Source organism: Rhineura floridana, chromosome 8 (genome assembly GCF_030035675.1).
Source record: "Rhineura floridana isolate rRhiFlo1 chromosome 8, rRhiFlo1.hap2, whole genome shotgun sequence".
Taxonomy (NCBI): domain Eukaryota; kingdom Metazoa; phylum Chordata; class Lepidosauria; order Squamata; family Rhineuridae; genus Rhineura; species Rhineura floridana.
Genome location: NC_084487.1, coordinates 55,842,112 through 55,863,724, shown reverse-complemented (window position 1 = coordinate 55,863,724; position 21,613 = coordinate 55,842,112). Strand labels below are relative to the sequence as shown.

General features: G+C 41.2%; 2 protein-coding genes across 7 annotated transcripts in view; one reads left to right on the top strand and one right to left on the bottom strand.

The window, feature by feature from the left end:
* FGD6 (FYVE, RhoGEF and PH domain containing 6) overlaps positions 1 to 3,394 on the bottom strand; it is a 68,660-nt gene extending 65,266 nt beyond the window's left edge. The window contains exon 1 of one of the 2 annotated variants that reach the window (XM_061639538.1): positions 3,277 to 3,394. In XM_061639538.1, coding sequence (XP_061495522.1) covers positions 3,277 to 3,331 — 55 coding nt within the window. In that variant the 5' untranslated portion in view covers positions 3,332 to 3,394. Of the gene's footprint in view, positions 1 to 1,674; positions 2,003 to 3,276 lie in introns of those variants that run through there. The other variant, XM_061639539.1, reaches the window with a different exon arrangement.
* Positions 1,645 to 21,613, top strand: part of VEZT (vezatin, adherens junctions transmembrane protein) — a 58,095-nt gene continuing 38,126 nt past the window's right edge. For 2 of the 5 annotated variants that reach the window (XM_061639542.1, XM_061639540.1), the window contains exons 1-2: positions 2,416 to 2,497; positions 15,372 to 15,506. In XM_061639542.1, coding sequence (XP_061495526.1) covers positions 2,438 to 2,497; positions 15,372 to 15,506 — 195 coding nt within the window. In that variant the 5' untranslated portion in view covers positions 2,416 to 2,437. Of the gene's footprint in view, positions 2,304 to 2,415; positions 2,498 to 15,371; positions 15,507 to 21,613 lie in introns of those variants that run through there. The other 3 variants (XM_061639545.1, XM_061639544.1, XM_061639543.1) reach the window with 2 other exon arrangements.

The following is a 21,613-nucleotide window of genomic DNA, read 5'->3' as shown; positions in this document are numbered from 1 at the left end:
GGCATAACTCCCACCACCAAAAATGCTGATGTAAGTAAATTCATTCCAAAAGAGTAAACAGAAGGGCAGAAAGTGAAGGCTCACACCGCCTCCTGCCCCCCCCCGAAGTATCTAGGATGCAGCTTAATTTACACAGGAAATGCACTGGTATATCTGCCCAGTAATGATAGCTCTGCAAGTCCAATTGAACACAGTTGGATTTAAGTTTGAGAATATATTTACAGGATTGTGTTAGTGTGTTAATAAGCATTCTCTTGTATCAATAAAAATATGCAATTGCCTGTTCCCACAGATACAAACACAAAATTAAACTTTTACAATATAGTAAAAATACCTGCAAACAAAACATGAGCTTCCTGCAGCATATTACAATTTGAAACAAAGCTGACTTTGTTGTCCTTAATGGGGGTTATGGTATATAATAGTATATGCTGTTGTTTTGTACATCATAAAGGGCTAGCTAGGGTCAACTTTTAGCAAAGAAACTGCCAAACAGTTCCACGCCCAGACAAAATCCTCTCTACTGTTCACCACGGCAAAGTCTGGACAAAGAAAAAGTTTACTAAAAGGCTATCTTCCTATGATTATTTATAAAATGACAACTATTCTTCACAATATTCATAACAGAATAAATTTAAAAACAGAAGAAGCCACAGAACATTGGAAATGCACTCAGCAGTGGTGGGATAAGGAGTTCTACCTACCTTGAAAGTTTGCTGCATGTTTTTTCGACAAGAGGGGCCCAATAAAAGCCACCTTGCTTATCTGTGAACCTCACATAACTGCAACTACACCAACCTCAATTGCTAGATGTAGAACAAAAGTATACAAGTTTAAAGTGGGGGGGAAACCCAGTAAGTGACCTCACCTTGGAAAAACAAACCAAACGTTTTCTAATGAATGCCCTTATCTTTTGGGTACTACCTCATGGATCTAACAAAGAGACCTCTCCCTCCCCCCCCCCGCAAAAAAGGGATGCATGGAAGAAAAGGGGTGAAACCACTGCCTAGGAAGAGTGTCTAACGATACAAAATAAGAATGAGAATGGATTCCAACTACAACAGGCAGGAAACTGGGGACTTTTGTTTCCTTCCAATGGTTAGAATCCTGAGAAAACAAAGACGCACTTCACAGGATACCACCGAAAAAGTCGCTATAATCCCAGCAGCAAGAGTAGCAAATACGGTTCTCTCAAGCTAGAAACCTTAAGCGAAGTAGTTCGTTATGAAAAGCTCTCAGAAGTCGGGGGGGGGGGCTGATGAGGGCACTGCGCTCGAACCAAGGAAATTATTTGAGGGGCTCAGAAGGAGCGGGTGCTCTTCTCCCTTTCCACCTAGTTAAAAGAGGAAACAACACGAGACGGGAGGGGGAAGGCTCTAAACAAGGAGAGCTCAACTTCCAGCTTGGTGGAAGCTTCTCAGAAGAAGACCCCCATATCAACTCCCTCCCTTTAAAGGGAAAGAGAGAAAAAAAGAGAAGGAGGTTTCCCTGTATTGTGTGTATTCAGCCACCTCGGGCCGAGTAGCCCCCGATCTGATTCCAGCTGCTGTTGTTCCCCCTCCCCCTTTCTCGCGCCTTGACCGGCCGCAGCTGGCTTTGGTGGGAACCTGCCAGAAGAAGAGAAACTTCCCAGCAACTTTCCTCCGCGCGCCGTTCATCCCGTCGGGCACTCACCGGCTGAACTCATGGTGCCTCCCTCCCATGCGCCGTTCTTTCGCTCCCTGCCCCCTAACCCGGCGACTTTTTTAAGGCATACTGGTCCCTCTGAGAGCTGCGCAGAAAGAAAAAGCCCACTGTTCAGTCTCGGCGGCTGCTGAAAAGCGCAACTCGTTGTCCCGACTCCTGTATAACATCCCCGCAACGGAGAGCGAGCGAGCGATTAGGGGCGAAACGAGCCTCAACAGCTACTAGCGCTCAGCAAAGTCTCCGAGATCCTCCTGCAAGCTGCAAACGCAGAACCGCCTAAGGGCCAACAGCCGCTAGTGCAGCCAAACAACGCCCCCAAACAAACCTCCATCCTCTTGCCGCCGACTCCGCCTTTCATCTTCTCACTCCATTCCAGGAAAAACGTCCAATCAGCGCAGGACAACAAAGGGCGCAACCTGGTTTTTCTTTCTTCCTTCCTTCCCCCTCCTTCGCGGTGGCTGTTGGGAGTTGTAGTTTTCCTACCCCAGCGGTTGGGCCGTACGGGGAGATTATACCGCCCGGGCTCGGCGGACTCGGTTTCCCATCGTGCTTGGAGAGAGTGGCACGGATGGCGGAGAAGGATGACACCGGAGTTTGACGACGAAGTGGTGTTTGAGGTGGGTGGCGTAGCGAAAGGGGCTTGGCTGGATGTGGTTGAACACCACGGTCAGAGGCTCAGCGGCGTTATTTCTTCACCGCCGTGGGCGACGGAACTGGGTGGGGCGGCACTGTGCGTGGATGTGGGGGATGGATGGAGTTTCTCGCAGGCTGGCGCATAGTGGCGGCGATGGCGGCGGCTGGGGTAGAGCTTGTGAGATCTACTGTCTTGAAATCTCTTCCCTGAGAGGAAGGGTCATATTTGCGCCCTAATAATGGCAGCTAGTGAGGTGTAGCATAGACAAAAGGGATGGCTGACACAGACCAATCCTATGCATGTCTACTCGGAAGTAAGTTTCATTCGACTTCAATGGGACTTACTTCCAGGCAGTGCGTATAGGACTGTAACCTAAGTATAGAAGGAAAAGGAATGTTGTGCCCCTAAATTCCGTGGTAGTAGCTTCTTCCAATTTAAGCTTAATAAGCCTTTATTGGCTTTGTTCAACCCTTTGTTGGCCTCCCAAAGAGCACCAGTATATTCGAAAGGATACCTGAGGGTGGTGGTCCCTTCTACCTGTAAAAGGGATAGGGGTGCCTTTTAATAAAGGCAAGTACAATCGATGAGGGGAAGGGCCTAGCAGTGTGAATTATGACATTGTTGTGCATTCAGCTGTTCACACAAACTCCTTATGGAGGTGTACGTTTTCTAATCAGAGGCAATGTTAGTATCAAAACATGTTTTTTTTAAAAAAATATTCACACACACCCAAGTCAGAGATCTCACTTTCTGAAAAGCATGTCTTTGTTTCTACACTCCCACAACCTATTATGTATTTATAGACCTTTTAGTGGGATCTGATTCCCTCCTATGTGGCAGACTCGGTGCAATGCAAATGCTATTGTCTGCTTCAATTATCTTGGTCCATAGAAAGGGCCTCTAAGGCCATTAAGTCCAACCCCCTGCTCAGTGCTGGAATCTAAGTTAAAGCATACCTGACAGATAGCTGTCCAGCTCCCTCTTAAATGCTTCCAGCGTTGGAGAGCCCATAGGTAGTCGGTTCCATTGTTGTACTGCTCTGGAATTTGTCTCATCCAGGAATGTCTGCAGTTGTTCCACCACATCCCTCTCAGTTACCTTCCCTAGAAAGGAAATATTTGCCACTGGATGATAGTTGCTACAATCCATTGGGTCCAAGCATAGGTTTTTCTGCAGTGGCCACACCACTGTCTCCTTTTAAGGCGGCAGGCACCACCCACTCATGCAAGGAAGCATGAATTACTCCCTGGACCTACCCAAGCCTATCAAATACATCTTACAAAAGTGGAGTGATTGGCCCAGATGGCTGCCCTACATGTATCAAAAAAAAAGGCCATTAGTATCTATGGCTGCCAAGATTGCAGCTCCTAAGTAAAAATAGGACACAATTGGGGGTAGGGGAAAGAGAACATCCGCCTGAAAAACAGGCTACAGAAATGCTCTTTGTGACTCAAGAACTAACAGTAAAAGGGGTAATAGCTCAATGGTAGAGCACATACTTTCTATGCAGAAGCTCCCAGGTTTAATTCCTGGCATTTCTGAGTACAGTAGGGCTGAAAATACTTATTTGAACCTCTGGAAAGCTGCTGCCAGGCAGCATAGACAGTGAGTTAGATGGGCCAACAGTCTGTCATGGCATAAGACAGATCTGTATATGTGAATACCTAGGAATCTGCTTTATAGGAGATAAACATAGTTCTGAGCATCTGTAAACCCCTGACTGTCACAAGTAAATGGTTTTCGCTTACACCAATTGCCTCCCTAGGATAAAAATTGGATAGAACAATCTATTATCGCTGGTGAACAAGATAATTTCATTTTAGGTATAAAGGATGAGTCTCTACTCAGAACCCCATCCTCGCAGAAAATACATAGATCTTTTAAAATCGATATGGTCTCAGTTCCACTCAATCTCCTGGCTTAGACTGCAAACCAACCAACCAACCCCCCCTCCCCCGTTACACAAAGCTGTGTGGAGTTTGGCCTCCCCCCAGCCACAATCAACAGAGTGATGTATTGGTGCATACCTCCCCCTTCTGTTTGCTGACCATGCAAGCAGACAGAAAGACCACTGGGAGTATTCCTGTCTTTGGAAGGCCCCAAATTGGGTGTTTGGGGGGAGGGGCTGATCCAGTCTGGTATTCGCTAGATTGCAAGCTGCTCACAGCTCATGTCAGCCATTGGAGGGCCTAACCTGAGTCTAATCACTGTTCCAGCCTGACGTTGGCATTGAGATCAGGCCCATCCACCTACCCCCCCCCCACTGCTGCAATGTGTGGCTGGGCTGCAGGTGTGACAGTTGTTCCACAGAGCATTTAGGATTGCTCTGTTACATAAGAGCAACCAGGAAAATTATCTCCAAGGATTCTTTGAGAGGAATGTCCCTTATGGGCAAGTAGGGGAGGTGTAAACCCGGGGGGATTAATAATGTGCCCCCTGAGAAAGATATGGCAGCTGTGTAGTACTGCTGGGCTGCTCCTTTTTTTTGGAGCCAGCCCTCTCCCAAGTCCTCCTGTCTCCAGTGCTATAGCAATTAGCAAGAGTCCCCTTTCATGCTGATTGGCTCCCTTCCTCTGTTGTGGGAGGACAGAGTCATGAGGAGGCATGGAGGACAACAGTGTGAGAGAAAAGTTCACAGAGAGGACAGGAGGGTCTACAGCAGCCCTAGGTATTTACTTCCTTTAATTATTTAGTTAGAAGTTCCCAATCCGGTCCCTGCCTTCTTTGCCCCTTTTCTTTTTCTAAAAATTGTGCTGGGGCTAGCTACAGAGAGATTGGGAAGGATATTTTTGCAAGCTCAGGCTGCCTGCCAGCCAGCACACACCTCCTTGAAGGGTTCTGGGGAGACAGGCGTACCTTTTTAAAGAAAGTTTCTGAGGAAAGAATGGAGCAGTGGGAGGCACAATCCAGTGGGAAATTCTCCTCTGCAAATATTGGATCAGGCACATCATTAGTAACATTGCACCTGTGTAACACGCATTATACTGCATCCTAAGTAGTATAGTAGTACAGTAGCAAGACTAGTAAAGCACACAGTCAGTATTAGTAAATTGTGTCATTTTACATAAAATTGTAATCCAGCCTCTGAAAACGTATGGAAGTAAGCACTTTCATAAGCATATAGCGTGTGTTGTTCTGGTATTTATTTATTTATTTTTCATTTCTAGACCGCCCATAGCTAATAGCTCTCTGGGCAGTGTACAAAACGAGATTAAAATACAATATAGAATAAAATCAGTAACAAAGGAACACATTAAACTAAAAACATAAACATAAAGCATTAAACATTAAAATGCCTGGGAGTATAGCCAGGTCTTAACCTGGCACCTAAAAGAAAGAACCGTAAGCTTTCCTCCGGTAAGCTGTTCCATAATTCAGGGGCCATCACAGAAAAGGCCCTAGATCTAGTAACAGTCCTCCGGGCATCCTGGTGAGTTGGTACCCGGAGGAGGGCCTTAGATACTGAACGAAGTGAACGGGTAGGTTCATAGCGGGAGAGGCGTTCCACAAGGTATTGCGGTCCCACACCGTGTAAGGCTTCATAGGTCAACACCAGCACCTTGAATCTAGCTCGGAAACAAATAGATAGCCAGTGCAAGTATGAGGTTACCCATGGCAGAAATCCTTGTAGCTGAATTGTAATGGATAAATAGAATTAACTGCTCACAGTTTTCCTGAACAAAAAGAGGTTTCTGGGATAACCTTTCACACAGACAATTCCCTTATAAAGAGAGCCCAAAATGGTTTTATAATTGGGGGGGGGGTTGAGGTAATTTGGTTGGCCTAATAAAGGTATTGCTCTGTTGTGGACTTAGGAATTTCTGTTTACTTAGAAACAAGGGTGAGCATGAGGAGCAGACACAGACATACAGTCCCACAAAAACAATGATCTTTAGGTTTTCCTCATCTTTGCTAGCCAGCTACAAAAACTCTTGACTCTTTTCTGTTTCACTGTGTTCAAAGCTATCAAACCACATTCTTGATTGCCATCCCAAACAAATAGATGTCCAATAGATAGTTTGTTGTTGTTATGTGCCTTCAAGCCAATTTTAACTTATGGTGCCCCTATGAATCATTGACCTCCAATAGCATCTGGCATGAGTCACCCTGTTCAGATCTTGTAAATTCAGGTCTGTGGCTTCCTTTATGGAATCAATCCATCTCTTGTTTGGTCTTCCTCTTTTTCTACTCCCTGCTGTTTTTCCCAGCATTATTGTCTTTTCTAGTGAATCATGTCTTCTCATGATGTGTCCAAAGTATGATAACCTCAGTTTCATCATTTTAGCTTCTAGTGACAGTTCTGGTTTAATTTGTTCTAACACCCAATTATTTGTCTTTTTTGCAGTCCATGGATCTCTCCTCCAACATCACATTTCAAATGAGTTGATTTTTCTCTTATACACTTTTTTCACTGTCCAGCTTTCACATCCATACATAGAGAATACCATGGTCTGAATGATCCTGACTTTAGTGTTCAGTGATACATCTTTGCATTTGAGGACCTTTTCTAGTTCTTTCATAGCTGCCCTCGCTAGTCCTAGCCTTCTTCTGATTTCTTGACTATTGTCTCCATTGTGGTTAATGACTGTGCCAAGGTATTGATAATCCTTGACAAGTTCAGTGTCCTCATTGTCAACTTTAAAGTTAGATAAATCTGTTGTCCTTACCTAAGTCTTCTTGATGTTCAGCTGTAGTCCTTCTTTTGTGCTTTCCTCTTTAACTTTCATCAGCATTCGTTTCAAATTATTACTGGTTTCTGCTTAGTAGTATGGTACCATCTGCATATCTTATTGGTACTTCTCTCTCCAATTTTCACATCTCCTTCATCTTGGTCCAATCCCTCTTTCCATATGATATGTTCTGCATATAGATTAAACAAATTGGGTGATACACCCCTGTCTCACACCCTTTCCAATGGAGAACCAATCGGTTTCTCCATATTCTGTCCTTAGAGTAGCCTCTTGTCCAGAGTGCAGGTTGCGCATCAGAGCAATCAGATGCTGTGGCACTCCCATTTCTTTTAAAACATTCCATAGTTTTTCATGATCTACACAATCAAAGGCTTTGCTGTAATCTATAAAGCACAGGGTGATTTTCTTTTGAAATTCCTAAGTCCGTTCCATTATCCAGCGTATGTTTGCGATATGATCTCTGGTGCCTCTTCCCTTTCGAAATCCAGCTTGGATGCCTGGCATTTCTTGCTTCATATATGGTAAGAGCCAATAGGTAGTAGGCCCCAACTATTAAAGCACGTAGCTTATAGTAGAAAACTACAAAATCCTTGGAAGACATTTTGTATATTCAAAGAGAACACTTAACAGACATAATTATGTCCATTATAACAACCCACATTAATTACTTCTGTTTCAGTTGGTTCACTGTTTGCAGTCATAATTAAGTGTTTGGTAAACACTTTTAAGTATAGGCATTTTTACAAGTTGTATCATGCAAGGATAACAGAAGGGGGAAATTTGCAGTTGAAAAACTACCATGGCCTGCTTTGTCTAATTGATTCATATTGGAGGAGCTTGTAGCATATTCCCAATCTCCAACTCGTGATTCATTTGTGATGTCTGAACTAAGCCCTTTGTATGGGATCCATGTTTGCCCCCAAACAATTGATGTTAGGAGCACAAACTGTTTTTGCAGTTATTGAAACAGTATATATCATGAAGTGAATTCTGTATCTAACAATATCCTATTTGTAAATGTAACTTAAAATGTAAATGTGCTGCCTTCAAGTCGATTTCAACTTATGGTGACCCTATGAATAGAATTTTCATGAGGCTGAGAGGCAGTGACTGGTCCAAGGTCACCTAGTGAGCTTCATGGTTCTGTGTGGATTCGGACCCTGGTCTCCCAGGTCGTAGTCCAACACCTTAACCACTATACCACCCTGGCTCTAAATGTAACTTATTCCCATATAAATGGTCAGAGGACTGTAGCCTCAAGCAGTTGATTTCTTCCTTAATTCTAACTACATATTTCTCAACTCCCCTTTTGAGATGCATATTCATTACTTGGTTTCCATTGTAACAGCAAATTGGCAAGTGAAATAAAAAATAAAATATGGTAGTTAGAACTATTTGGGGTACTTCTTTTATTAAAAGTGTCATTACCTTTAAAAGTTTCCTTACTGCAACCACAACATTGGGGCTGGGGTAATCAGGAAGCATGTGCTGTTACTAGAAACACTACTGATGAACACTCAGTTGTATTTTCCTTGATGTTCTTCATTTGAGACATGTTGGAAGCATTCAGTAAGGAACTGAGATGCTTGTGGCACCAGAATGAAACATGGTTGGCAAAACCATTAATATTATCTTAATGCTGCTTTCTGTGTGTACTTTGGTCCCTGGTCTCATTTTCCTGTGTGTGTTTGGTTGTTCTTGTGTTTGGTTGTTCTTTTGTTCAGTAATGACATAATTTAAAATACCAAGATTGAATTTACTTCAACAATAGTGTTAGCCTCCACTAAGAAAAGTCTAGTATCATTAAACTACTCTTAAAACTACAGGCAGATGAAACCTCTACTGTAACTTTTCCTTATACTGCTCTGAAAATCATTTTAAGTTTTAATGGAAGCCTGCTTGTTTTTCATTAGAGCTTAATATTATTGAAGGAATTGGGTGAGACATATCTTGTCTGCTGCCTGTTAAGAATGTTCTGGTCTAATTGGTATCTTTTCATTGTCAAAAATAGAGGAGGTTGGTCAGCCCAGATTTCTGGAATATTTGTCAAATTTTAATATAGAAATATTTCAAAAGAGTTTGTTGTAATTATCATCATGGTTTGTGTGCTGCTTTTCCATAATAATATGCTCAGGTCAGCTCACAGCATGAAAAGATTACATAATTCACTGTTAGAAAACAAATTCAAATAGTCAAACAATGTTAAAGAAAACATCTTAAGAAACATGCAATAAATTGAAACACCATTATAGTTCCTAATTAGGTCCAACAATAAAATACAAAAATATAATTCCAACAGCAAAAATAACTGACCAGCAATTAAATTTTGGCCCAGACAGAAGCCTCTAAAGAACACCCCACAGTCACAATGGTCTCTGGCAACTTCAGGTAGTAGCAGCTTTGATAGCTGCAGTCAGCCAGGAACCTGCCCTCCCAGGTCAGATGGAAAGAGGCTAGCAAGTAGGGTGAATGACTTACAGTTGAGGTGGTCTCTGTCATCTTCAGGTAGTAATGCCTTTTATAGTGTGTGTCCGTCAGTGCTCCACCCTTCCAGACCAGGTGGAAAGCGGCCAGCAAGCAGGGAGAGGGTCTTGTTGTATTTACTTGAGGCAGTCTCTGGTTAAGTAATCCTTCATTATTTATCATTTTTTCTAGATGGCTAGCAAATTTCTAAAGGAGCTAAGATCCTGCATACTTGGAATTTGACAGCTCAGGTGTTTGGAGCAATAATGTAACCCAAACCAATAACAAACAGAACGAAGTTTCAAAATATGGAACTTGTATAGCAGTAATAGCTGCATAAGAAATAAGAACCCACTTTATTAACTGAATTAATGAGAGATGTTTAAGTAAACTAATTGTTACAAAGTTAAAAGTAGCCATTTTAATTGAACCACAACAGGTAAATTGTGTGATACGCTCTTTATCAAATCATAAGCAACATCAGTAGTACAGGGCAAGGGAAAGATTATTGCCATCAAGGCAAGTTGGGGAATCTTTGGACCTCCAGATGTTGCTGAACAACAAATCCGTTCAGCTCCAGCATGACCAGTGTTTAGGGATGATGGGCATTGTACTTCAGCAACATCTGGAGGGGCAAACATTCCTCACACCTGCATTAAGGTTTGAAACATAATTATCTCATCTCAGAAGTCTTTTTAGTAAGCTATTTGGACTTAGTCAAAAGGAGGTATATAGTTTTTTCTTTTATAAATTGCTCTTTTGTTTCTAGTTGCTCTTCTTTGCAAATATTTGTTTCTTTGATTTTAGCCTTCTGAATGTTAGTAACTGAAGCTAAAATAAGTTTGTATGATTAAATGCAAAAAAAGGCAAAAATAAGGGATTAAAGTATAAATATCAGAATTACTGTTGTGGTGAATTTTAAAGGAATGGCATACTGATTATAATCACATTTGGAGTAAAATCAGTAAATAAATTGGGATCAAATTAAGTGGGCCTAAAGCCCTGTCTTTAATTTAAAGGTGTTGAGTCTCACTCTGAGGGAATTTTGAAAGACAGAAGGTTTCCATTTGAAAAATGTGAGTGAGAACCTGTTCTGGGATAAGTGGGGAAGCACAACCTTGACAGAGGGGTAATAGTTTTGATATTCAGGAATCATATACCTTTCTAGCATTACTGTCTTGAACTCATCTGGGATGAGATTTATGAGTAATTTGCTAGATGATAAGCAAGCCAAGATGATTATGAGCCAAGGGAATATGACTAAGACATTTAAATACAGCAGCCTGGCAAGTGTTTGCAAGGGATTTTATATAATATTGGCATGCATTATTTCTTCTGAAGCAGTAGCTTCCTAAAAGCCTTTAAGAATCCATCTACTGATTCTCTGTTCCTCCTATCACACAGTAACAGGAGAAATTGCAGCATCTTACTGAGTTGCTGCTGGCTGCTTCTGATGATGCCAGGAAAATGCTCCTGTGCAAGAGCACAGGTGCAGTTTCTCTCTGACTGATACTCCTAATTTTCTGCTCCAGTCATCCTGGAGAGACAAGTAGAAAGAAATGGGGAGGTGGAAGAAATTCTCACCAATGTACTGCAAGAGTATCTGAGAAAGAGGTGGAATCACATTTTCCAGGAGACAAGGAATGCATTGCCTGTAAGTCTTTTTGTCGTCTTCTTCGGAATACAGCCCAGAATCAACTTAGCTGGTTTTGTTCTCAACCAATAGCCAAGTTAATACTTTAGTTGTTGCTGAGGGGTAAAATTTGAGAGAGAGAGAGAGAGAGAGAGAGAGAGAGAGAGAGAGAGAGAGAGAGAGAGAGGTTTAAAGCTGTTGTTGGGAGGGTCATCTATTGTTTGTATTTTCTTGATATACTGTCTTTAGCTTTGCTGTGGTTTTAAGCAAGGATATTATTGTCTGCTAATCTATATGAGGTTTAGAAGTTTCACTGTTTATGTAGTTAAGAGTTAATAAAAGGTTAGATATAATAGGGTGGGAGAGGGAGGAAACCTGAGAGACCTAGTGGAGAAAGTCTTAGTCATTTCCTTTATAATACATCAGCAGAAATTACCGAGGTGTGGCTTTGATTTTAGCAGCTACAATGATGAATTGGGTGACTACTCAAATTTGTGTTTTTATTTCAATTTCATTTATTAAAACAGGGAAATTGATTATTTACGTTGCGTTGCAAAATCAATATGTTAAATAATGGTAGATATATGTTGTGTGAATGGGAAACTGATTAAAAGTAAGTTAAATCTTCCTAAACTTTGATGGTGTTTCCATCTCTCACAAACGTCTGTGTGTTTGCTATTTATCATCTGCACACATTTTATCTTTGTAATTTTTTACTTCAGTTTAATAAAATGCATTAGATCTTTTCGGTAGATTAGTCAACTTCTTGCTATAATGGCTCTTTAACAGAAAACAAGGTGAAAGATGCATCCAGGGCGCATATTGTTATTAGGTATATATACTAACCCAGGAAGGATAGGCTCAGGAGAAGGATAGTGACTAGATCCAGAACTCTTTAAATGTAGACGCCAGGTACATAGCTGGGAGCTGTAGAGGTATAAGCTTCAAGTTACCCTTTATTCTACTTTGCAATTTGAGCTTTCTGAAGGAGCCTCCTCCCAACCTTTGGTATTCTAGCACACAACTTTGAAAGGGCAATAATATTTCACCTTTGGGGAGCCTCTAGCAGTGCCTCATCTTACCAGATTGTCCTTGTTTGCTCGTTGTTGTTGTTGTTGTTATGTGTCTTCAAGTCAATTTTGACTTATGGCGACCCTATGAATCAGCGATCTCCAATAGCATCTGTTATAAACCACCCTGTTCAGATCTTGTAAGTTCAGGTCTGTGGCTTCCTTTGTGAAATCAATCCATCTCTTGATTGGCCTTCCTCTTTTTCTACTCCCTTCTATTTTTCACAGTATTTTAGTGAATCATGTCTTCTCATCATGTGTCCAAAGTATGATAACCTCAGTTTTATCATTTTAGCTTCTAGTGACAGTTCTGGTTTAATTTGTTCTAACACCCAATTATTGGTCTTTTTCGCAGTCCATGGTATCTGCAAAGCTCTCCTTCAACATCACATTTCAAATGAGTTGATTTTTCTGTTATCCACTTTTTTCACTGTCCAACTTTCACATCCATATATAGAGATCAGGAATACCATGGTCTGAATGATCCTGACTTTAGTGTTCAGTGATACGTCTTTGCTTTTGAGGACCTTTTCTAGTTCTCTCATAGTTGCCCTCCACAGTCCTAGCCTTCTTCTAATTTCTTGACTATTGTCTCCATTGTGGTTAATGACTGTGCCAAGGTATTGATAATCCTTGACAAGTTCAATGTCCTCATTGTCAACTTTAAAGTTACATAAATCTTCTGTTGTCATTACTTTTGTCTTCTTGACATTCGTCTGTAGTCCTACTTTTGTGCTTTCCTCTTTAACTTTCACCAGCATTCATTTCAAACCATTACTGGTTTCGCTAGCAGTATGGTATCGTCTGCATATCTTAAATTATTGGTATTTCTCCCCCCAATTTTCACACCTCCTTCATCTTGGTCCAATCCCACTTTCCATATGATATGTTCTGCATATAGATTAAACAAATCGGGTGATAAAATACACACCTGTCTCACACTCTTTCCAATGGCGAACCAATCGATTTCTCCACATTCTGTCCTTACAATAGCCTCTTGTCCTCCAGATGTCATTGAACTCCAACTCCCTTCAGCCTGAGCCAGCACATTCAACGGTCAGGGTTGATGGAGTTGTAGTTCAGCAACAATGAGACCATGGGTGTCCTCCCTCAGTATTTGACTCTAGATTTGGCTGGAAGAGTTAACCTTCCAAATTTTGGAGTTCTGAGCCAGGACTCCAGTAGGATGGATACTGGTTCAGTTGGTTTCTCTTAGCTGTTCCCCCTACTACTGGGCTATAGTTTCAGGAGCCAGGCCCTTGGTTGTTCCCTTAGAACCTCAAGCTACCGACTACAGCAACCAAATGGAGAGTTGAAGCTTACGAATGCTAGTAGGGGCAAGGTGTGCTTTTCATTTTGGAAATTGAACCATTTGTTTTATTAAGAGCTGGTTGTGGCTTTATTGTGGTATATGTTTCATGCAGTGTTTAGGTAGGCTTTTGTTATTAGGTGCCCCACCCCAACACATGAATGCTTTCCTAATACCTAGCACTTCTGCACATCTTTTCTGTGCTTAAAAAAAGCCTGTTGTAAAGTACTCCAAACCAGAACACCAGAACAGTTATCTCACTGGATTCCCACTCTGCGCAGGAACAAGATCTGTTTGAGCAGTACAACAAGGAAATTAGGGATTTCCTTTCAGTAGAGATGGATTCCCCCAGTCTGTCCTACACCATGCAGCAGGACATACAGTTGGCCTCTAAATAGCATTGCCAGTGTGATCTCCAAAGATTACTTCCTAGGTCACCTTCATCTTATGTTATATAGAGGTGTGTGTATATAAACTGCATTTGAGTAAATGGTAATAATTTATTCTCTTTACATCTGTATGAAGTTGATGGGAGATGTCACCAGGGGTTTGGAGTGAAGTATAATAAGTATACTGATGATGGGCAGTTCTGTCTCTCCTTTTCATCTGAGTCAGGAAAGAATGTTCAGGTGCTTAACCATTGTCTGGAGGTGGAAAGGGCTGAATGTGGAGCAGTAAATTGAAACTGAATCCAGACAAGACAGAGGTACTGTGTATTGCAGGTTCTGAGTCTGGGAAGTAGGGAGATGACTGGTTGTAGGCAGGGATGTGCTCCCCTGGAAGGAGCAGGTACATAGCTTTTGGGTACTCTATGATGCATCTATGTCACTTAAGGCCCAGGTGGCCTCTTTGGTGAGAAATGCCTATTTCCAGCTAAGGCTGGTTCACTAGCTACAACATTTCCTGGACAGGGATCGTTTAGCCACAATGATCCATGCTCTGGTAACTTCCAGACTGGACTATTGCAATGCACTCTATATGGGGTGCCTTTGAAGATGGTTTAGAAGCTGCAACTAGCACAGAATGCTACAGCAAGGCTGCTGGTGAGTGTTTCTAACCAGCCACATGCATTATGCCAGCCATGAAAGATCTGCACTAGTTGCAAATTCACTACTTTGCCCCATTTAAGGTGCTAATACTGACATACAAAGTCCTAAATGCCTTGGGCTCCAAATATCTGAAGGAGCACCTCCCCCATATCAACCTGCCCAAGGTTAAGATCAACAGGGAAGTCCCAATTTGCAATGTCACTGCCCTCTGTGGTTCAAGGGGCAGTAGTAAGTAAGAGGGCCTCCTATATGGTGGCCCCCAAGTTGTTGAATTACCTCTTTTCTGAAGTGCATCTTTGTATGCTTTTCCATGATTGGTTAAGGCGTACCTCTTGTCAAGGCGTACCTCTTGTCAAGGCGTACCTCTTGTCAAGGCCTTTGCCTAGGTGGGTGTTTTCCCTTCCTTGTGTATTACTGTTCTGTGCTGCCACTTTGATAATTTCATTATTGGTTAGTTTTGTGGATTTTTGGTATGACTTTAATATACTTTGTAGTTGTCTTGATTGCTATTTATTTATTTTTATTACATTTATATCCCACCTTTCCTCCAAGGAGCTCAAGGGGCGTATATGGTTCTCCTACCTCTCCATTTTATCCTCGCAACAACCGTGTGTGGTAGGTTAGGCTGAGACACTGTGACTGGCTCAATGTCACCCAGCAAGCTTCATGGCTGAGTCGGAATTTGAACCCTGGTCTCTCAGGTCCTAGCCCAACACTCTAACCGCTATACCACACTGGCTCTCTATTCAGTGAAGGCAGGCTATAAATATAAAGAATAAATGAATTGTGAATCCAGAATACTTTATTTAAAAAATCAATTTACATTTTTATTTCAGAACTCACCACTTTATCAGTACTTGCAGGACTTAGGACATACTGATTTCGAAGTATGTTCACCATTGTTGCAAAAGCTGGAAGAATGTACATCCGAAAAGGGGCAAAAGGACATGGATACAGTTGCCACTCAGAACGTAAGTATTCAGTTTGTAATTCAACGGCTACATAATTTTTCAAATGAAAATTCCAGCCTCTATTTAAAAATGCATTGCCTTCATAATATATGTCCTTGTCTGTACATCAGTACTACTGAGAACAGTGTGTATTACTGTGCAAAGCTGGTCTTGCTTTTGGACTGTGTGAACTATTTGTCCAGATGTAGCTTTTAGGGGCAACCAAAGCCAGGTGATGAGCAGTGTTCCCTTCTCCAGAGGTGGTGAACACATGCCATGGTGGGTTTTTACCCTCTTGTGGCTGGAGTCATACACTGGTCTTTCGCCATTGGACACGCACCCCACAATCCATTTCCTGTCTCCGTCTGGAGCAGACATATGTTTCACCCCTCATCTATTCCTGCCTCAGGTTTGTGTTTGAATTACATTTCCGTTAGGGATATGTTCCCTTTTCACCTACTTGCCTACAGCACTAAGATCCTACTCTCCCCCCCCCTCTGTAGTTGTGGTATCATTTTATTTTGGTCCTAGTTAATCATTTAATGTTGTAATACAGATAAGCAATTTGTAGTTCATCCAGTTCAACAGTCCAGGCTCATCCAGTGTGCGGAACACTTCTTATTGTTTGCTAGTGTTAACTCCTCTGGAAACAGCACAGCAGTCAGTCAGGGTTGAAGCCTTGTAGCAACAGAGACCAGCAGCTTGGAGCCCAAAAGATGCACTTCTGAGGAAACAGGGATATTATGAAAGGATGGGAGTGGTTATGCCTGTTTCTCTGTATAAACTGCTCTTTTAAATGGTGTAGCCTAGGGAGAGAGAGATATGAGCTATATGATTTTTTAATATCTTCATGCCTGCTCCATATTTGGGCGGGTGGGGAACAATATGAACTTCTTGTTTTTACCCAACATGGTGAATCATTATTATACAGTTTTACATCTTTTTTCTTTGGTCTGCATTAGACCTCCTATACTAAGTGTACTACAACAGTTTCATGGTTTAAAATGGATAAATCTTCTAAACACTGTTGAATTTGTTCAGAATTCCATCTGCAGAAAAGTGTCTCTTTTTTCCAAGTCACCAGAAACATGTCTCAGTCAGATTTCGCTGAAAACCCAATTATAATAATGGAAACTGAACTCTAGCCAATTTTACTATAGCAGGGGAAGGGACATTTAGTTTCCTGGTTGACTGTGGTACAGTATTAAGGAATATGCTGTGACTGATTTGCCAATGATCAGTCTCTTCCGCTATATCATACAGAGTGGTATGTGGTACATTAAAGCCTTGAATCCGCTTAGAAGTGAGTGTTGTCAGTGAAGATTAATGGGAGTGCCCAAAGACCATTAATTTCAACAAGTATTAAGTTTCCTGACTCCCACACAGGGTAACCCTATGTGTATGTACTCTGAAGTAAGTTCTGTTGAGTCCAATGGGAGTTACTAATATGTAAGTGTGAATATGAGTGCAACTTTAGTTAAGACTGCTAAAGCATCAGAAGAATAATTAGTTCTAAATTAAAAATAAAAATGCCAATGGAACCTCTTTCAAAACTGCAGCTTGTTTTACACTGTAAGGAAAAGGAAAAATATAAAAACAAAAAAGCAAATGGAAAATCTGAAGTTTAATTATTTTCTAAACATCAGCTTGGGCCCCATTTACAGACACTTAAAGAGGGGGGAGGAACTACGTATTGCAGTTCATGCATATCCTGTTCTGAGTTCACACTGTCCATTGCCCCTCTGTATAGCAGGTTTGGACAAAAACAGAGCCAGCCTGGGCTGCCTCATCCAGATAGCTCAGATATCTTAGTGCAAGTTTCTTCCTCACACAATCAATGTTTCTTTTTCATGCAATTTCTCCTGTACTTTGACAATAAAGCCCCCTAGGGGAAAGAATACGTGTGTGCTGCTGCTCATTTTGTAGCAAAAAAGCAGTGTAATGAATTGTTCATTAGCAATTATGCCAAGCACCATGAACTCATCTGTAACATTAACATTGGAAGGGTGATACTAATCTCTCTGCTGGTCACATGACTTGACCTAGAAGCTCATCTGTTTTATGTCATCTCTTTAGCACCTAGTAGGAACATGATTGGCACAGTTATTTCTGCCTGCCTCTCTTTTTGATAATGGTGAGTTCTGCTATCAATAGGCAGGCTCCTGCTACTTGCTAAACTAAATTCTGGAGGGGGAGACTGCTCTGCAGACTTCCTTGGTCATGACTGGGCAGGCCGGAGGCTTTTCCAGTATGCCAGAGGGAAAGAAATGGAAAATAGGTTGACCACACTTGATCTATATATTCTTAAAAAATATGGTGTTTTTACTTAGCTATGGTCCTGACGTGATGCGGTGAAATTGTTAAAAGCCAATGGCCTAATTCACATGTCACATTAAACCATAGTTAAAATAAATTATAGTTGAATGCGAATGAGCAGCGTGCTGGTGCATCATGCTAAAATTGTGCTTTGCTCTTTCCTTGGTGCCGCCCAAACCACGAGCAATAAGCTAAGAACAAACCTCCTTTGTATAACAGGAGGAAAGAGGGAGGGAGGGAGGGAGGGAGGGAGGAGCAAAGCACCTGCAATTTCAGCAGCATGCACCATCATGGTGCTTATTCACATTAATCCAGGGATGGGGAACCTGTGGCTCTCCAGATATTTCTGGACTTCCATCAGCTCTAGCCAGCATGGTCCATGGTCAGGGATGATAAGAGTTGAAGTCCAGCCACATTCAGAAGGCCACAGGTTTCCCAGCCTTGCATTACATCATCATTTATTTGAACAATGGTTTAATGTGACTTGCAAACAAGGCCAATGAGACCAACAAAAATAAAGGTTTACTTGAAGCATAAAGAGAAAAATAAAAGCTGCAGAACACTGCTGGGATAGGTTTATAAAATTCAGGATATCACAGAAATGTTGGTACCTACCAGTTGTTCTTGGTGTCTATTTTTAGTTTTTACTTCTGCTTCTCAGATTTTTTCCCCTCTGCAGTAAAACTGCTGAAGAACACTGATTCATTGTCAGCATTGTACTAACAGCAGAACTATACATTATGTTCCCTATCCCATGTTTCAGCATGCAGAAGCAGGAGGCATCTGTGGGCTGTTTTAACTCTTCATCCACACCCTGCAAGTACACCATGGCCATTTTTAAACTGCCCCCCTCCCCATAGCTGTGCTCAGGGACTAGAAATATTGTATGTGTCTTGGAGTGGGGGATGACCTGGGGGAGGAAAGTGCAGGGAAGAATTGGCAGACAGGATTATAGAGAAAAAATGGGGCCCAGAAAAGAATGGGGAAAATTGAGAAACAGCATGGGTTTTTTTCCAGGCCCATCTCCAGTTATACACGGTCCGCCCTGTCAATCCTGACCTGCAAATGCCTGACCCTCACAGGGATGCATTTAGAAAACTTGTGTTTTGCTGTTATCTTGTTCTTGCATTAGGAGAAATACCTTTGTAGGTAGAGACCTCTGCTACAATTGAGGAACCTGGATTCTTTAAGTTCTGATCTTATTTGGATGTGATTGTGGGAAATGGCACGGTTTTAGACTTCACTGTTTGATACAAGCATTTTTGTAGCCTCTGTAGAAGATAATCACAGTGCTGATATCATTGTATCTTGTGATTTTAATCCTTGCAAATATTTGCTACACTTTGCAGTTCTGCACATGACACCATCCTTCTAGGAAATGAAATATATATTTAGCATGTTCTCCACAACAAGTTAGAGGCCTAGCAACACTAAAATTAGAAGTGAACAGTGGTTCCTATATTTACTAGGGAACCCAGCAGACTACTTCCTTTTCATCCTGTAGTTTTTATGATGTTTTAGAGTGTTTTTAGTGTTTTTGTTTGCCAACCTGGGCTCCTACTGGGAGGAAGGGTGGGATATAAATCTAATGAATAAATAAATTAAATAAATAGTAATGCCGATGATTACAGCAAAAATGCTCCTAATTGCTTATTTCCAAATAATTTGTTTTGTAATCATTTTTCTCTCTTAAATGTTGCTCATTAAAATGATTCTTAGTTCTGTAACAGTGTAATACTCAACCAAAAAAAACCACCATCCTTAAAAAACTCACACAGCCAAAAACAAAGTTAAGGGGAACATATATAAAAATTATTTATTACAAAAGTAACTAATCATATATACAAATAGTTAAATAATAAAACCTTCATAACCCACTTAATTAGGCCACAGCTGAAGACTTTTTTTATCAAAATGCCTTTTGGCTTATGTTGAAATGCATTGTTTAGGATTTGGCTATCAAGGTTTTTTTATTGGAGTATTTGTATATATGATTATTATTTTTGTACTAATGAATAGTTTGATGACATTTGCAGGAAAGCTGGAGTTTCTCCACTTAGGTCTAACAGAGCATGCTAATATTACCTCATGTTAAGGAGGAAATGTGTTCAAATTATTTAAGAAAAATTAGATTCCACTTTTCTCATCCAGAACTAGCTGCTCATGGCTTACTGCTTAGAGATTTTTAAATATTAGCTGGTTTAGAAATGCTTTTAAATAAATAATAGGGGCTTACAAATAAAAGGAAATGTAAGGATAATCCATCCACTGAAACACAGATTAACAAACTAAAAACAACAGCAAAAAGCAAAAACCACTAAGAGCAGCACCTCAATCAACATATCAATGTACAAAGTTATTTTAACACCAAGCTGTCCTTTTACGTTTTCTTCTCCCTGTCATTTTTGGATGACTAAAGTGTCCTTGAGAGCCAGTGTGACGTAATGTGTTGGACTAGAACCTGGGAGACCAGGGTTCAAATCCCCACACAGCCATGAAGCTCACTGGGTGACCTTGGGCCAGTCACTGCCTCTCTTCCTCAGAGGAAGTCAATGGTAAACCCCCTCTGAATACTGCTTACCATGAAAACCTTATTCATAGGGTCGCCATAAGTTGGGATCGACTTGAAGGCAGTCCATTTCCATTTCAAAGTGTCCTTTGCACCCTAAACTGTGGTATTGTTCAGAACATGGTAAACATTGGTATACAGATGTTTCTGATGTTTGGGATAACTGTTCTGTTGTTTGTGGGCTGAATCGCACAATGTCAGCATTAATTCAGGCGCTTTGGTATAGGGCCACCTCTGGGCTTGTAGTTAAGTAGTGTGGGCCTCATTTGTATAAATTGGAATCTTCACATTTCAGCTGTATACATGGCAACTGAAATTTCCCTGCTACCAACAGCACTTCTATTGAGCCAGCAACATGGAAATTTAGAAGGCCGTTTGTACATGACCCACATGAAGATAGTGGTTCACCATTCTTAAGGAGGCATTGGTTCATCCGAGCATAGCAAGGCTGTAAGGCTAGAGATACCCTTGCATGTTTCCTGCTTCCACATGAAGCAATGGTAGGATGTATGCCAAAGTCTATCAGACATAGCTTGCACCGTTTTTAATGCTCATTTCAGACTTACTGTTGCCAGGTAGATAGAGTGGTGTTCTGAGATATGGTATGGAAAGGGAGTACTTGGGGCAGCTAATAACTGCAGTGTGTAGACAATAAAGGAAAAACCATTGCCAAAGAAATTATAATGATATCAGAATTGGGTGTAACTGTCTTTCAAATACATTCATTGGGCTGATATTTGTATTAAAACATTTTGTTTACATTTTTTAATGAAAAGCAACACCATATTCATGCTTGCTTGTTTTGCCAGTGTCATTCAAGTCAAGCAGAAGCTGACTTGAAGGCCACATAGTTATAAGAGTGTGCTTCATATTCCTATTACTTGTGGTTTAACTGAGTAATTGGATGAGAAACCTTGAACTTCCTAAAGCACCTATGAACTGAAGTAATAACCTTCTCTCTGAGTCAGTACTGAGCTGGGCATTTGTATGGTTTGTCAGTATTAACCTGAAGGCACTTTTCTCTCAAGAAAATAACATTCTTAACCCTAGTTAACTGGTCTAATTGCATTTGCTTTTGATCAGATTGACCTTTTCCTTTCATCATTTAAATTCTCAACCTAAGTACGTATTTGTTAATGCTGTTTGCACACCTGCCAGATTTCATTTTGGAGAGACCTACATTTAGGCTGTAGCCAAAAGCAACCTCTTCAGCTTTAGTGAAGCAAGCTGGGATGAAAGGTGC